We start from the raw sequence: 17,205 nt of genomic DNA, 5'->3' as shown, positions 1-17,205 counted from the left end.
AGACAGGGAGTGAGAGAGAGGATAGGGAAAGGGCAGAAGAGGGAGAAACTATAATACAGTAGTATTGTTATAAGAAAATAAATGACCCATGGCAGAAAAATTTAAAAAATCAGTAAGTAGGAAAGTGTGCATTAAAAATAGAAAGTGGTGTTTCTCCTTGGCTGTCCTGCTCTGCAGAGACAGCTACTGTTAACGGTTTATTGTGTGTCCTTTTGGATCTTTTTCTGTGCATATAAATGGGTATTTTTAAAGTGTGCAAAGGGAAGGTGGTCCCCATTAGACATTTGGCTTGATTCTAGCTTTTTTGCTATTATAAGTAATGCTATTAGGACATTCTTACAGATACATTTGTGGGCACTGTCTCTAGGATAATTTAACAGGAGAATTGCTGGGGTAGAGTATGTGTGCATTAAAACGAGTGTCATGCCAGGTTCTGGAACCCGCACCGTGTATGAAAAGGCCTTTTTCTCTGCAGTTTTGCCAACACTGGGTACTGTTAAACTCGTATGTCTTTACGAATCTGATATGGGAGCATAGGATCGTTGTTTCAATTTGTTGTTACTTTAGTTATGAGAGAAGCAGGCACTGTTTTCATATAATTACTGGTTATTTTGTTTGTTTTTATAAACCACTCTGCTTTTTTGTATTGGTTTTTCACTTTAGAATATTACTTTAGAGTGCATTTTTCGTCCAGATTTCATACCCTTTTATTATGTTTGTAGATTTTGCCACTTATGTTTTATCAGAGTTCTTCACTTTTCTACTCTAAAGCAAACAACAAGAGGATAGAATACAGTGTTCGGCCAAGGCCGAGTTAAGGCGAGTAGGACCTGGATCCCCTCTGAGTGTTTCCATCTGGAGAGACTCTGGCTTCCTGAAGCCCCTCCCCTTCCTTCCCTTCCTTCTGCCTGGGACTGTGTCTTATCGGTATCTTCTGAGTGTCCATGCCCAGTCATGTAAGGCAGCTTCTTCAGGACCAGACAGGCCAGGCTGGACCATCTGGCCTTCTTCCCAGTCTCAATGGCCTGTTCCCAGGGCAGATTCCCCGTGGGGAGCAGAGTCTGGCCCCTGAGTAGTGTTATGGTCCCTCTTCTCATTAAGTGCCACTGACACTCCTCTAGGCAGGGACTCAGCAGTAAACAAGAGGGACGCACCTGCTTTATGGGGCTTACATTCTGGTGGGATGAGGAAGACAGGGAATCAAGGAAATAAGCAAACCACATATTGTAGTAGAAGGTGCTGTGTAGGTGGGGAAACATGAAGAGCAGCGAGGAGGGATGGGGAGTGCCGGGAGGAGGGAGGGGTGCTGTGGGTCTCCGTCTCGTGGTCAGAGAGGGCCTGGTGAGCAGCTGCTCTTTGAGTGGGCTTGAAGGAGTTGAGAAAACGAGCCACGTGGCTCTCTGCAGGGAGAGTGCTCCCGGCGGAGGGGTCACCAGGTACACAGGCCTCAGGTCGGTTCTCCTGGTACGCTCAGGGACTCACAAGGAGGCCGACTGGGCTGAAGCAGAGCGAGTGGGTGAGGGTAGGAGGAAATGACGGAGGTCAGACCGTGCAGGCCATGCAGGCCCCTGGGAGGGCTTGGCATTTACTCTGGGAGCGATGGGGGCCAGCAGAGAGTTTTATGCTTATGGTCTCTGCACAGCTGTCCGAGGGATCCCCAGGCTGGCTTTGTTTATTTAATCCCTGTTATCATGCTTTTTCTTTTTAAACAAATACACAAATTATTTATCCAATTGAAGGAATTCTTATGCTTCTGGAAGCCAGCCTTAATTTTAACAGGATCGCCTTGTGCTGTGTTGAGTCTAGGTTGTAGGGGAACGAAGGTGGGAGCAGGACTGATTAGGAGGCTCCTGTAATAATGGCGGCGGTACAGGGTGGTGGCTTTGACCGGAGTGATGGAGGAGGAGGATGGTGAGGAATGTAGAATTTTTATGTTTTGAAGGAAGTATGGACAGGATTTGCTGATGAATCAGGTATGGCAGAAAATGGAGAAGACTTTTGGCCTAAACAATTGGACAGTTAGCTGAGCTGAGGAAGATCGTAGGTGGGGGAGGATTGGAGGGGATGTTAGGTGTTCAATGTGAGATGTCTGTTAGATGTACAGGTGGAGGGCAGAGCAGGGGCAGTTGCGTGTATAGAAGAGTCTGGTGTGCGGGGAAGAGGTCTGGATGGAGGTATGAACTTGGAGGTTATCAGCACCTAGTTGGTGTTTAAAGCCTTGAGACCCAGAGGGGACGATTAAGGGAGTGAGAGTCCAGGTGCTGGGCCTTGCTTTCTGGCCAGTAAGAACTGCCCTGCAGCCCCTCCGCCCCCTAACAAATTAGCCTAGGCATCAGCCTGAATTCTCTGCAGCGATGGTGGTAGATGGCTGGACCTTGGCCTTTCTCAAAGCTCACCTAATATGTTTCTCTTTCCACAGGCCAAAGCTGTCTTGAAATTCATTGAGGGGATCTCGGAAAAGACCCTGAGGAGTACTGTTGTGCTCACAGCTGCCCGAGGAAGGGGAAAATCTGCAGCCCTGGGATTGGCTATTGCTGGGGCGGTGGCTTTTGGGTAAGGGGGTCCCCATCTTTAGGCACTCTGAGCTCTGAGGGAGCAGTGTGCAGGAGTAGGGGGTCAGGGGACAGGGAAGCTGCTCCTGGGTCTGAGCGGGCTCCTGTGTGATTTCTCTAGGTCTTGGGTTCCTGTCTAGAAAGAGCAATGCTGTTTCCCCCAAACCCCCAAAGGTGCACATATATGTGTGCATGCACACACAAAGACATACACCAGGGCCAACTCACTATTTAGAGTTGAACAAACACACAAGAGCAAAGAAATGGGGGTAAGAAACTTAAAAACTCTCAGGAGATGAGCATGAATATGACCCGCTTTGCTGACTTAGAAAAGTACAAGTTTGACATTTTAATGATTTTGATCAGTAGAAGATCTTGTTTGCTCCTGAGGAGCTGCATTTGAGTGTGATGTTCCTTTCCATTCTTTTGTCCTGGGCGGAAGACTTTTGCAACTGCCAGGAGATCATGTACTTCCAGCTTCCCAGACAAATAACGGACCTAGAATTTGCCACGTCCCGTAGGCATTCTCTTCCTTGGTGCTCCTAATTAACAATGTTAGTGTTTCATAGATGGATAAACTCAGGCTTAGGGAGTTTCAGTGACTCACCCAAGAACCCCCAAGTCAGTGCTGGTAGTGCTGGGGCTGAACTCGGCTCCTGACTCCTAGTCCTTTGTTTCTCTCGCTGCTCTGGCAGTACCACTCAGCCCCGCCACCATCAGCATCCTTTACACTGAACAAGGATTCCTCAGAGGTTAACTGTGGCCTTAGCCTGAGCACAGTTGAGCACTTTGGCTTCACGGTTTGAAACCCTCACAGCACAGCTAGTGATGAGAGTGAAGCCCTCTCTCGTCCCAGGGTGCAGGACTGGGGAGCCGCGTGCCAGCCCTGGCACTGAGGGAGCAGTCCCCACAGTGCCCTCAGCAGGGTGTTTTCACAGATGCTGGTAGCTGATTGCTGGGATGTGCTACCTTCAAACTGGTAATGCGTTTTCATTAGGTTGGGAGGAAGAATACCCTCAGGTCTGGAGTTGCTTTACTTTTCCTCCCCAAAACGTGTGTCCTGATTTTTTTTCTGTCACTGTCTCTGGTTATCCCCTGTGTAACAGGGGCAAACAAAAATGTTTCCTTTTTTTAAGTTCTCTAAACATTTCTTAGATTTCCTAATTACTTAAAAAAAAAAAAATCCTCCTTTTGTTCAACAGGTACTCCAATATCTTTGTTACCTCTCCGAGCCCGGATAACCTCCACACTCTGTTTGAATTTGTATTTAAAGGATTTGATGCTCTGCAGTATCAGGTAGGAAATTAGGATAAGAGCTTATTTTGATTCCATGCTGAGTATAAATCCAGGTGAAGTCTTTAGAATGCAAACTTTCGTAATATTTAGTTTCTAAAGCCTGTTTCTGACGTTTGGCATTGGTTTGGCTCTTTCCCTATTAGGAGCATCTGGATTATGAGATCATTCAGTCTCTAAATCCTGAATTTAACAAAGCCGTGATCAGAGTGAACATATTCCGGGAACACAGGCAGACCATTCAGGTGAGGCTTGTTCTAAAACCCTACCACGTGGGGCCAGTGTCCTGCTGTGTATAAATGCTCGAAGACGTCTCCTTTTATAGTTGTTTTATGTGCTGTGTAATTGCATATCTTTTAGACAGCGTTGTTGTTTTACGGTAAACGTGTTCCAGATTTTCAGCCTCTTCTAAAGAAAAACATTCGAGCAGACTACCAAATGTATGTAGCCAGATGGGAAAGTTGTAGTTTTGTCCCTTGAAAATTGAGTGAGTAGGATTGTAAGTATGCTAATCAGCTAAGAGAAATAAAATCATTTTTTCGGACATTTCTAATTTTGCATAGTTACAGCAGGTTTTGAAATGATGCATCTGTAGCAAGGACAATAAATAACCTCACCATTTAAAAGAAGAAAAGTTCTTTGTAAAATGTACTCTGAATCTTTGTGGTTTAGCCGGTGGCCTATTTTCCTTTTGAAACAGTGTTTCCCCGAAAGCTCTGTGAATCTCCAGTGCTCTGTAAGCCTGAATGGTCTGTACGTGTCCAAAGGCTACAATTTTGTTAAATCGTGACAGGCTTGCAGAAGGGATGGAGGCCCGTGGGCTCCTAGTGGAGCAGGTTATTGATCACTTTTGGAGTTGGGTTGGGGTGGGAAGTGGGCCAGGCCAACTTGGCACTTTACGCCCTTGAGCTTTATGCCTGTGAGGCATTTGTATATGTCTGTCAAGGAGGTATACCTTTTATCAAGGATCCAGGTTATAAATGAGGTTCAGTGTTTGTGCCTTTTTCCCTCAAGGACCTTAATTTTTTTCTTGCTGGGTCTCTTTCTAGACTCTCTTCTCTCTGTGCGTTTCTTCCTACTTTGGCCTGGTTCTCTCAGCTGAGGGGAAGAGAGTCCAGTGTTGGGGTAGGGCGGGGTGAGGGGCAGGCTGCAGGCCCTGAGAATACAGAGATCTGTTAAAACTCAAGAGAAACACACAAACCAAAGAGGGAGAAGCTTTCCGTGAAATGCCTGGCTCAGCCCTCGCCGCGCCTTGGATCTGTCATCAGAGACCTTCTCGTATTACCAGAGTCCTTTTGTCTCCAGACTGGAGTTGAAGCGCAGAAGAGGTGACCTGACTTTATGAGGCTACATTTGTGTCCCTTTGAGACCTCTTCTTTCTTGCTGGAAATTGCGATACAGCAGAATATTAAAGTCGGCGGTGCCTCTCCAGGGGCCTGCTTCCTGCTGCTTTTATGAGGTGCTTGTTTAGTTTTTCTCTGTAAGGATCCAAGATGTGGGGCCTTACTGAGGACATGTATCTGCTGTCGGAAATGAGTGGGGTCTCTGCCCCCTCGACCCATCAGCTTCCAGCAAAGCAGTTAAAAAATCTCACCTGTAATGGAATACTTGAAAACTACAGGAAAGCACAGAGACCAATATAAGATAACACTCAGGTGCCCAGCACTCAGGCTTAAGAAATGCTGATGTTTTGCTGTTTGCTGTGTTGGTTTCACGTTTAAAAAGCCACTCATGGGCTTCCCTGGTGGCGCAGTGGTTGAGAGTCCGCCTGTCGATGCAGGGGACACGGGTTCGTGCCCCAGTCCGGGAAGATCCCGCATGTCGTGGAGTGGCTGGGCCCGTGAGCCATGGCCGCTGAGCCTGCACGTCCGGAGTCTGTGCTCCGCAACGGAAGAGGCCACAACAGTGAGAGGCCTGCGTACCGCAAAAAAAAGAAAAAAAAAAAAAGCCACTCATATTTTTGTTTTAAAGATCTGAATCCTCACAGACACGGTTGAAGTCCCTCCTGTACCCTTCCCCATCCATTCCCTTCCGCCACTCCCCATACTGTGCTCTGAGATTGGTGTGTTTCCTTTCTTTTTCTTCTCTTTTTTAATAAATTTATTTATTTATTTTTGGTTGGGCTGGGTCTTCATCACTGCACGCAGGTTTTCTCTGGTTGCGGTGAGCGGGCTTCCTATTGCGGTGCACGAGCTTCTCATTGCGGTGGCTTCTCTTGTGGCGGAGCACGGACTCTAGGCTCGCGAGCTTCAGTAGTTGTGGCTCGCGGGCTCTAGGGCGCAGGCTCAGTAGTTGTGGCACACAGGCTTAGTTGCTCTGCAGCATGTGGGATCTTCCCGGACCAGGGCTCGAACCCGTGTCCCCTGCATTGGCAGGCGGATTCTAAACCACTGCGCCACCAGGGAAGTACCTGGTGTGTTTCCTTTCAATTCATTTGTTTATATTTCACTACATAATTATGTATCCGTAAATGGTAACGTACTATACTTGTCTTTCTTTAGCTTGCCTTTTTTTCACTCAACATTTGTTTTCAAGTTGGTCCAGATTGAAGCTTGTAGATCTGGTTGATTCATTTTTAAGCACTATATGAGCACATTACAGTTTATTTATATGTTTCTAGAATTGGAATTGTTGGGTCTTAGGGTATACGTAGATTTCCATCTTTCTCGGATTTTGCCAAATTCTTCCTTAAAGTGTTTGTACATATTGACATTCACCGCAGCACTCTCGAGTTTTTGTTTCCCCACGTCCTCACGAACACTGGGTGTTTTACTGCTATTTAAGTTTTGCCCGTCTGCGTGTGAAGTGGGGTCTCCTTGTTGTCTTGAGCATTGCTGTGATGACTAGTGAGGTTGAGTACCTTTGTTTATGTTAGTTGGCTATTCAGGTTTCCTCTCCTGTAAAAATACCTCTTCATAGACTTTTGCAAACTTTAAAAAGAGCAGGAACCCCTGTAGGAACTGAAAGGGTTGTTTATACGCATAAGGGTGCCAAGCTCATGGCAAGTTTGTGACATTAGATGGCCCAGCTAATAATATAAATAAGGATGTGTGAGCACTAAGAAGGTTATAAGTCTTAGAAGTGTCCCCACCAGTGCAGGGGGACCTGGGCTTTATATTGATGGTGTCAAAGCAGGACACAGTACCCAGAGTGTAGGAGATGCTTGAGAAACTCCTCGCCTTTAGCCATTGCTGGGGCCAAGCTTGCCTCTGGCCCACTGGCCAGAATGAGGCTGGGGAGAAGCCTGAGAAGGGAGAGAGGAGAGAAGGGGAGGCACCACCTATCACTCAGCCAGGTCCCAGGTAGGGCATTTTTACAGATTTACCTATTTTTTTTCTCAAGCAGCCATCAGGTATTTCCTCCATTTTCTGGAGAGGAATCTGAGGTGCTGAGATGAAGTGACCTGCCCAGGGCCACACAGCCAGTGGTCGACCTGTTTGGACCCAGGCATCTGACTCTAAGCCCATCCCAGCTTTGCCCTGCCAGGGAAAAGCGAGGAGGAGGAATGAGAGAAGAAGAAATGGGACTGGGGAGAGAGAGTAAAGAGAGGCCTTTATGGTGACTCACCAGAGATCACAGCCATGGTATCAGGTGGCCAAGCTAATAATACAAATTTTTCTTTCTGGCAGTATATACATCCTGCAGATGCTGTGAAACTGGGCCAGGCTGAACTTGTTGTGATCGATGAAGCTGCTGCCATCCCCCTCCCCCTGGTGAAGAGCCTTCTGGGGCCCTACCTTGTGTTCATGGCATCCACCATCAACGGGTGAGGCACCTCGGGCAGGAGCCGTTGCTCCCATTGTAGGTTGTTGCCAGTTACATAGCATTTAACGAATGTGACCTGGGCCTGGGTGGGTAGGGCTGATTCCTGAAGTTTGAGTCTTTGGGGCTCTGCTGCACTCTCTCCTCAGCCTTCTCCTTGGCAGCTGGCCCCTTCATAGTAAACTACAGCTCACTTCTGGTCTGAGCTACGGCCCACCAGAACAGGCAGCACCAGACTGAAGAACTTCATAACCCAGCTGATGAGTGTCTCCTTCTGTCTGTAGGCCTGATGAAGTTCTAAAGGGCACATGGATGGCAATACCAGTGTCTTATCTCTGAGGCTTATGTGAAAATATAGTATTAAAGTAACTGTATAGTTATCATAAGAAAGCAGGCTCAAGAGCTTTTTTAAAATTTTGAAATATTTAGTTCTTGTTTGCTTTAGAAAAGCTAGAAAGGTAAGGTAAGCAAAAAGAAAAATCACTGGTGATCTGACCATATAGAGACAACTTTTTCATTTTGAATAAGAACATAAACATAGTTTTCATAGTGTTTTGAATTTGTTTTTTTATATAAAGAATATACTGGGAATTCCCTGGTGGTCCAGGGGTTAGGACTCCGAGCTTCCACTTCTGGGGGCCTGGGTTTGATCCTTGGTTGGGGAACTAAGATCCCACAAGCTGTGCAGCATGGCCAAAAAAAAAAAAAAAAAAAGAATATACTGGGAAATCTTTCCTGTTCAGTGTATACATATCTTCAATATAGAAAAGGTTTCTATATGGAAGTCACATCTTGAAGGGATAATTCTATATTATAGATTTATTATTTGACTGCTTTGCTTATACTGAAAACAGTTCAGTAAAATGGGTTTTACTCTTTTTTGATAACTGCTTTATTGAGATATATTTAAAGTGTATAATTCAGTGATTTTTAGTATATTCATAGAGTTGTGAAACCATCACCACAGTCAATTTTAAAACATTTTCATTACCCCAGAAAGAAACCCCATATCCTTTCATTATCATCCTCCAGTTCCTTCCTGCCCCCCAGTTCTAGGCAACCACTAATCAACTTTCTGTATCTATGGATTTGCCTATTCTGGACACTTTATATAAGTGGAATCTTAGAATATGTGGTCTTTTGTGACTGGCTTCTTTCACTAACCATAATGTTTTCAAGGTTCATCCGTGTAGCTTATATCAGTACTTCATTCCTTTTTATGGCTGAATACTATTCCGTTGTATGTTTATGCACAGTTTGTTTTTCCATTCATCTTTTTGATGGTCATTTGGGTTGTTTCTCTCTTTTGGCTAGTAGCAGTAATGCTGCTGTCAACATTCATGTACAGGTTTTTGTGCAGACATGTTTTCTGTTCTGTTGGGTGTATACCTAGAAGTGGAATTAGTGGGTCAAATGATAACTTTCTGTTTAACTGTTAGCAAACTGCCAGATTGCTTTCCTAAGCAGCTGAACCATTTTACATTCCTCTCGCAGTGTCTGAGGGTTCCAGTTTTTCCATGTCCTTGCTAGCATTTATATGTCTTTTTGATTGTAGCCATCCTAATGAGTATGAAATGGTATCTCATGTGGTCTTCATTTGCATTTCCCTGATGGCTGATGATGTGGGGCATCTCACATGCTTATTGGCCATTATTTATCTTCTTTGGAGAAGTATCTATTCAGATCCTCTGCTCATTTTTCTAATTGAGTTGTCTTACTTATTATTGAGTTGTATGGAAGGGTGCCTTATATGGTCTAGATACAAGTCTCATATACGTGATTTACAGAAATTTTCTCCCACTCAAGAAATTCCACTTTCTTGTTAATGTTCTTTGAAACACACAATTTTTTTAGCTTTGCTGCTTGTGCTTACTCTTTGTTTTTGTTTTTTTTAAATAAGTAAATGGAATTCCTTTGAGAATGCTTTGTTATATGGGGCAGGCAGGAGTAATAAAAGCACTTCAAAATTTAATTTTTTGATCATTCTTTAAAAGTAGTATTTGAGTTAGAGGAAGTATTTATGCAGTATCCTCATTTATGATAATGAATACTATGAAACAGTGTAAAACTAAAAATTAAAAAAACCCACTGAGCAGTCTGCACCCTGTGGTCACGTGTGCTTGTGACCAAAGACAAGGAGGAAATAACAATTGAAAAGAGCGGGTTCAGTGATCAGATTATAGATGATTTCTTTTCCCCAAATTTTTTATTACTTCTTTATGTCATCTTTTAAATGAAAGTAGTAATGAGAAAAGTTACTTGGGTGGTGGATTTGTTTAATCTTAATTTTTTCAAACTGGAAATGCTCTCTGTTCATTTTTTCAAGCATAGAACTTCTAATAGCAGCTCTTATTAATTGGCCATTTACCTGTGTTCCAGTTCCATTATGCTAAATGCTTTATTCACGTCATCTTCTCAGTCCTTATTTATTATTATTTTTTTTTTTGCGGTACGCGGGCCTCTCACTGCCGTGGCCTCTCCCGTTGCGGAGCACAGGCTCCGGACGTGCAGGCTCAGCGGCCATGGCTCACGGGCCCAGCCGCTCCGCGGCATGTGGGATCTTCCTGGACCGGGGCACAAACCCGTGTCCCCTGCATCGGCAGGCGGACTCTCAACCACTGTGCCACCAGGGAAGCCCTCAGTCCTTATTTTTTAGTTCACAGTACAGTCCGGTGAGATGTGTGGAATAGTCCCCTTTTGAGGAGGAAGCTAAAAGGGGTTGAGTTCTTTGTCCAGAGGTACTAAATGGACATGCCAGGACTTGAGCCCAGGCCCAGATGGCTCCGAGGTGAGCCACCATGCAGCCCTGCCTCCTTTGGGCATGGAAGTTCAGAGGTGACAGGGTTGTCCTCGGCGAACAGAAGTCTGATGTTTCATTAGGACGAGGAAAGTAGTTCTCTGTCCCCGCCTAGAGAGTTGATTTGGGACCTCATGCCTGATTGCCTTTGCTTTTGCTCCTAGCTACGAGGGCACTGGCCGGTCTCTGTCCCTCAAGCTAATTCAGCAGCTCCGTCAACAGAGTGCCCAGAGCCAGGTCAGCACCACCGCTGAGAACAAGACCACGACGACTGCCAGACTGGCATCAGGTACCCCTGGAGCTCTGAATGTGCCTGCAGTGCACAGCAAGTCACTTCACACTCTCCTGCGGGATCCTTCCCCTCATGACCGCATGGGCGGTAACAGACCGTCTGACCATCAGGCAGAGAGGTTGAGTCCCCAAGAGGTGAAGTTGCTTTTCTCTGAGGAACAGCAAACCAGTGACCAGATGGGTGGCTGACCTGGGCCTTCTGGTGGCTAGATTCCTGTTTGTCACCATCTCAGGGCATTGGTTGCATTGACTTAGAGAGATCCCCTTGGGATTGGTGTCGAGGCAAGTTGAACATCCACCAGAACAATTTAAAACCACTCGCTTTAAATTCTTGAGCCATATTTTGTGAGCGCCATGTGACAGAGATAAAGTAGAACATTTGCCTTGCTCTTGTGGACAAAAAGCATTTATTAGTTGTTCCTCACTGTGTGTGTGTGTGTTGTGGGGAACAGTGCGAACACTGCATGAGGTTTCCCTGCACGAGTCGATCCGATACGCCCCTGGGGATGCAGTAGAGAAGTGGCTGAACGACCTGCTGTGCCTGGATTGCCTCAACATCACTCGGATCATCTCTGGCTGCCCCTTGCCTGAAGCCTGTGAGCTGTATCCTCCTGAGTTCCATTTGTCCTGTGAAAGGGAGAGGGGGCAATGGAAGAGTTGAACAAAGAGTTTTGGCCCTTTGCTTCATAGGCTGCTGCTCTAGGGAGAGGGGAAAGTTGAATGTTGTTGATTTCCCTTCTTTTCCTCCCTAATACGTTTCTGCTCAGAACCAGGGGCTCCTCTTCCCAGGTTGAGGGAAACCCACATATCCAGGTGACCCTTGGAAGTAGTGTGTCCTGTTCTGGGTTCTCTTCGATTTGCTTTGGTTGCTTAACTCCAAATCCAGCTACTATGTTAATAGAGATACCCTCTTTTGCTACCACAAAGCCTCTGAGATTTTCCTCCAACGGCTTATGGCCCTCTACGTGGCTTCTCATTACAAGGTAACTGCAGCTAGCCCTCGGGTGAACTTTAGCAGTGAATTCCAGCACTGGGCAGTGCCTTTTGACTCGGCTTTTTGCATGTTTTGTTACCCAGTGGCTCAGGTGACCATTCCACTGGGACTTGAACGTCCTGATGTTGGCAAGGTCCAGGGATCCTGCTGGAGGGGTTGCATTTCCCATTGTTGTTCAGGCTTGTCGTGGGCTCCAGCTTTGCATACGGAGTGTGAGATTTCTGCACGTAGCTCCATGTGTGGTAGCTGGAGAGGGTGGAAAGTTTTGCCCATTTTAAAAGGGGTACTTATATTTCTTGCCTGTTGGCTAAATGGATGGGCTGAGATGACATAGCAGTTGTAATCCGGGGGCTGCTGTTTGACCTGAGACCAGCCTTATACCCCTGGGCTGTTTTTAAGGAGCAGTGAATGAGAATTTGGAATATTTGAAAGTCTTAAAAAGGCACATTGGAAAGGACACTTTTTGAGTGTCTAGGTAGCTTTTTTATGAACACCCTTTAAACGGAAAGCCGAAGGGTTGATGTTAGAAGTGGTGAGAGGTTGTCTTGAAATAGCAGCCTCTTATCAGGAAGAAGTTCGCTTCCCAGCTGTGAAGTATATAGCACTAACTAAGCAGGTCTCTGCTCCGGCTCTGCAGCCTCAGCACTCGTGGTGAGGTGACAGCAAACGTTGGAGGCTTAAGTCCCGCTTAAGCCCTTACAGAGGGTCTCAGGCTGACCGGCTATGATGCTGGAAAGGCGCTTTGACGGGTTTCAGCACATCACCTGGCTCTGGGGAAGGCAGTTCTCCAGTCATGACTGTGGAGTAGCATCTCGAGTGAGGACAGGATGAGGAGTGCTTCTCACTGACCTGTTTGTGCCCCACAGAACTCTCCTAGCGATCTCCAGATGCTTTCTGATGCGCCTGCTCACCATCTCTTCTGCCTCCTGCCTCCCGTGCCCCCCACCCAGAATGCCCTTCCTGAAGTGCTTGCTGTCATCCAGGTACAGAAGCTGAGGTGTCCTTGTGGCATTGATTTTGGGACCCACTTAGGCATCAAGGATTAGTGGCTCGGTAACCGCAGCGCAGAAGGGGAAGCTGCTGATTCTTGGTCTCAAGCCTAGTGACTGGACGTATCCAGGCAGGCGATTAGGGTGCATCAAAGGAAACTACCACCCAGACAGAGACCCAAAGCCCCACTGTTCATGGATGGGTGAAAATCAGAACTGGCCACTCGTATTTTGACTTGCAGCTCCTAAAACAGAACTTTGTTTTCCTCCTTTATTACTAAAGCAATACATGCTACTTGTAAAATTAGAAGACACAGATTGGGAAGATGTTTTTAATGCCTAGCCTGTATTTATGCATTTCTTTATCATTTTTCCTGTTCATAAACATACGATCATAGTATTTGGTAATCTGGGTTTTTTTTTTCAATGTGTCAGATATTCATAATCTGCATAATTTTTAAGGCTGCATTGTATTTCATGACATGCACGTACGGTACTATGTTTAACCATCTTCCTGTTAGACCCTGGAGTCACTGACGTTGCCCAGTTCTGTAGAGAGCCACGTGAGCGTCCTGAGCCTTAATTGATGAGCTCACATGTACACCATGTGTGGAGACCCTCTTCTAGTGTGGTTTTGCTCTCTGGGTCAGTATTCTGCCTTCTTAGTGACGGTGTCAGGATGCCCAGGGGACACAGTAATGAAACTTCTCTTGGAAACGGATGAGTTGGTTACAGGGTTAAGCGTGCGCTGGAGTGGAAACAGCCGGCCTAGTCAGAGCAAGGGCGGAGTGCTGGTGAGGTTCTGGGGGTGGGCTCTGAACCTGGAGCCGGCCTTTCTGTCTGCAGTGTCCTGCTTCCCCAACAGGTGTGCCTCGAGGGGGAGATTTCTCGCCAGTCCATCTTGAACAGCCTGTCTCGAGGCAAGAAGGCTTCGGGGGACCTGATTCCATGGACAGTGTCGGAACAGGTGATGTGCTTTCCCTGGTGTGTCTGAGCGAGTGAAGCTGGCAGTGCTGGAGGCTGTCTTTTGTTGCTTAGTCACCGGCTTGTGTCTCCCCCACAGTTCCAAGACCCAGACTTTGGCGGCCTTTCGGGTGGAAGAGTGGTTCGCATTGCTGTTCACCCGGATTATCAAGCGGTAACGTGTCCTCGTGTGTGCTGTTATTTAAACCTGGTGTGCTGTAATTAGCTGCTGCCATGTTGCTGGCCTCTCGTTAGGGCAGGTGTATGCGGTTGTTTAAATAGGAAGCTGGTCAAGGAGTAGCAGATCCAGGTCCCCCTCTGCTGTGGACGGTTTGCCGGAGGCTGGGGGTGGGCGGGCAGGATGATTGTATGTGCTCACTCTTTGTGAGGACAGGGGACTCGTGAACCAGATCTGCTTCCTGTAGTTACCTCCTGTCTTAGAAGTCCTCACCGAGGAGTTAGCCGTAGAGTCATCAGTTCCGAGCTCGCTGATCTGTGGACCAGAAAGCATGCTCAGCCATCCTCACGTTCTTGACGGGCTGGACAGTGCGAGAGTGAGGGTCGTGCCACGCTAGGTCTTAAGGGTCTCTGCTTTGACCTTGTTGAGGGGTTTCATTGGTTCCCTTTGCGAAGTGCACTTTGACCTGGAGTGAAGGCTTTCTAGAAGCAGTACAGGGGCGTACGAGTGGCGTAGACACTGAGGACATCTCTCTTGCCTTTGCCTGTTTCCCTCCGTGTCTGCTCACAGATGGGCTATGGCAGCCGAGCCCTGCAGCTGCTGCAGATGTACTATGAGGGCAGATTCCCTTGTCTCGAGGAAAAGGTCCTGGCGCCCTCGCAGGAAATGCACACCGTCAGCAGTGAGGTAGGCGTCTTCTGGCCGAGCTCCTGGTTTCGGGGAGGGCCATCCTCTGGGTCTTCAGGAGTATCATCAAGAGCTGTCCTGTGGTCTGGGCTCTGAGCAGTAGCGGCAGAGTTCCTCTCTGGCTTTGGAGAAGCTTCTCTTTCCCCAGCTGACACCGAGACTGAGGCCCTCGGGTCACCATCATCCGCCTCACCTGGAGACTCGTTAAGAGTGTCAGCTCTTGACCCCTGCCCTGGACCTCCTGAATCCGAGGCTCTGGGTGGGGCCCAGTAATCTGCCTGAAGCTCCCAGGTGACGCTGATCCACATGCCGGCTTAAAGCCACAGCTGTGCAGTGCAGTCTCCTCCTCTCAGTACTGACCTCAGACTCAGGGAGCTCTGTCTTTCTGGGTAAGAGTGCTCAATGCTAGGAGCTGGGACAGCTTTTCACACGGGTTCATTTGATGTTTCACGGTGTGCCTGCTCGGGAGGTGGGAAGGGGCTTATACTTAAGGTCGGGCTCAGAGGTTTGTCAGTTCCCAAGACACAGAGCCATCCGGTGACAGACCTGCGTCTTCAGCACCTTACCTCTGTCTCTTTGTAAATGCGTTTGGCGTTTCTAAACCGTGTGGCTGTTTCCCACATTCTGGGTTTTGAGCAGTGTGGGTCCGTGCTCGTCTAGGGCTTTGGTGTCCTCAGGAATGATGACTGGACTTAGTGGTGATTTTACATTTTAAGAACCAGGACACCTGTCCCGGTTTTTGCTGTGCTCGTCCAGAGCTTGGTGTGGCCAGGGGTGCTTGGGAATGTCACTAACCTTCCTCTCTCTCCGCTGGGTGGATGTGCTCTCCCCTCGGGCATCCTCCAGGCGGTCAGCTTGCTGGAAGAGGTCGTCACTCCCCGGAAGGACCTGCCTCCCTTACTTCTCAAACTGAACGAGAGGCCTGCCGAGCACCTGGACTACCTGGGGGTGTGCTACGGCTTGACCCCCAGGCTCCTCAGGTAAGCGTTCGCCTGCCCTTCCTCCCGCAGCATCCCTTTGGCCTCGGTGTCCTGAGAATGAGAGTCCTGTGGGCTGCGTGTCTGCCTTTGCAGTGGTGTCAGCTGTCCTGACGCCCCCGCCCCACTGCCCTCACCCCCCGCCCTTCCCAGCTCTGTGTGTCAGCCGCTCCCAGAAGGCACACGTGGTGACCTGCTCTCTGTATCCTTTGCAGGTTCTGGAAACGAGCTGGCTTTGTCCCTGTTTATCTGAGACAGACCCCGGTGAGTGAGGCATCTGGCAGGGGAGGGTGGTGACAGGTGTGTCCTTGCAGAGCCCTGGTGCCTCCCGCTGTGCCCTGAGCGGTGTGCCTGTGCTGCCAGGAGGCTTCTCTGAATGCCTCCGGAGCAGCCGCCCTTACTGAGGGCCACACGGTCACTCTCCCCACTGCACACTCTAGCGGCTTTGTGCTCCACGCTGAGATGGCGGAAGTGCACGTGGGCTTGTTCACCACGTTCTGGAATCCTGTCACTGGGGGCCTCCTCGAATTTGTATTTTTTAAAAACAGGAAGAAAAGTGGTTTCAGGGGAGGAGTGCATACTATAAGCTGGTATCTGAAGGAGGAATGCGCTTGTGTGGACAACAGAGCCATAGAGGATAAAATGGAAGATGAGAGAGTTAGTGGCTGTCAGTTCATTAAAAAAAAAATTATTTAGTGCATGCACTGAATCAAGCAGTGAGCAAGACAAGCCGTGAAGCTTATTTTCTAATGAGGAGAAATAGGCAGCAAAAAAGTGAGCAGACGAGAAGTATTCAGATAGTGACAGTGTAATGAGTGGTCAGGCTTCTGAGGGGTGACCTTTCAAACTGCAACCTGAATGATCAGGGTGGACCAGCCACATGACAGTCCTGCCTGCAGAAAAGTGAGCGTATTCAAGCAGGGGGCACAGCAAATGTGAGGACCTGAGGCAGGAAGGAAGTTGGTGATTTGAAGGAAACAAAGGGCCAGTGTGGCTGGAGGGACCTTGAAAGGAAAGGGTGGTGATTCACAGCGGGGCAGGTGGGTCTGGGCAGGGACTCTGCGCTCCCTCCCCGTTCAGGTGGAGGGAGGGGTTAGAGGGAAGGTGCTGGGGCTGCCGTGTAGACGATGGACGGTGGCCCGTGAGTAGAGGCGGGGAGATGAGCAGCTTGGCTGGGGAGGACATGGTGAGGGGAGAGAAGGGCCAGATGCCAGGGGTGTTTGGGAGGTGAACTGAGAAGAGTTGAAGGATAGGGGTGTGGAAGGTAAGTGAACAGAAGTATCAAGGGTAGTTCTTTGGTTTTTGGCTGGAGAGACTGGCTGAGAAACTGGGTGTTGGAGGTGCTGTTTCCTGAGATAAGACTCAATGGGAGGCATCCTTGGTGGCGCAGCGGTTAAGAACCCAGCTGCCAGTGCAGGGGACATGAGTTCAAGCCCTGGTCCAGGAAGATCCCACATGCCGTGGTGCAGCTAAGCCCGTGCGCCACAACGGCTGAGCCTGCGCTCTAGAGCCCACAAGCCACAACTACCGAGCCTGCGCTCTAGAGCCCACGAGCCACAACTACTGAAGCCCGCACGCCTAGAGCCCGTGCTCCGCAGCAAGAGACGCCACCGCAATGAGAAGCCCGCGCACCGCAACTAGAGAAAGCCTGCGCGCAGCAACGAAGACCCAAAGCAGCCAAAAAAATAAATAAAATAATAAATACATTAAAAAAGAAACTGA

The 17,205-nt window shown here is 48.1% G+C and overlaps 1 protein-coding gene across 7 annotated transcripts in view; it reads left to right on the top strand.

The window, feature by feature from the left end:
* The window catches only part of NAT10 (N-acetyltransferase 10), a 50,623-nt gene that overhangs the window by 11,138 nt on the left and 22,280 nt on the right, over positions 1 to 17,205 (top strand). For all 7 annotated transcript variants that reach the window (XR_007478921.1, XR_007478918.1, XR_007478919.1 and 4 more), the window contains 13 exons: positions 2,420 to 2,553; positions 3,755 to 3,848; positions 3,992 to 4,090; positions 7,475 to 7,611; positions 10,569 to 10,693; positions 11,148 to 11,298; positions 11,582 to 11,678; positions 12,556 to 12,672; positions 13,544 to 13,645; positions 13,742 to 13,816; positions 14,390 to 14,506; positions 15,353 to 15,486; positions 15,699 to 15,747. Coding sequence is in view for 3 of the 7 variants with exons in the window: in XM_049713943.1 (XP_049569900.1) it covers positions 2,420 to 2,553; positions 3,755 to 3,848; positions 3,992 to 4,090; positions 7,475 to 7,611; positions 10,569 to 10,693; positions 11,148 to 11,298; positions 11,582 to 11,678; positions 12,556 to 12,672; positions 13,544 to 13,645; positions 13,742 to 13,816; positions 14,390 to 14,506; positions 15,353 to 15,486; positions 15,699 to 15,747 (1,431 nt within the window). In the remaining 4 variants the exon portion in view is untranslated. The remainder of the gene's footprint in view (positions 1 to 2,419; positions 2,554 to 3,754; positions 3,849 to 3,991; positions 4,091 to 7,474; positions 7,612 to 10,568; positions 10,694 to 11,147; positions 11,299 to 11,581; positions 11,679 to 12,555; positions 12,673 to 13,543; positions 13,646 to 13,741; positions 13,817 to 14,389; positions 14,507 to 15,352; positions 15,487 to 15,698; positions 15,748 to 17,205) is intronic.

Source organism: Orcinus orca, chromosome 8 (assembly GCF_937001465.1).
Source record: "Orcinus orca chromosome 8, mOrcOrc1.1, whole genome shotgun sequence".
Lineage (NCBI taxonomy): Eukaryota > Metazoa > Chordata > Mammalia > Artiodactyla > Delphinidae > Orcinus > Orcinus orca.
Note: the sequence above shows the minus strand (reverse complement) of the source record. Positions and strands in the feature narration are given on the sequence as shown.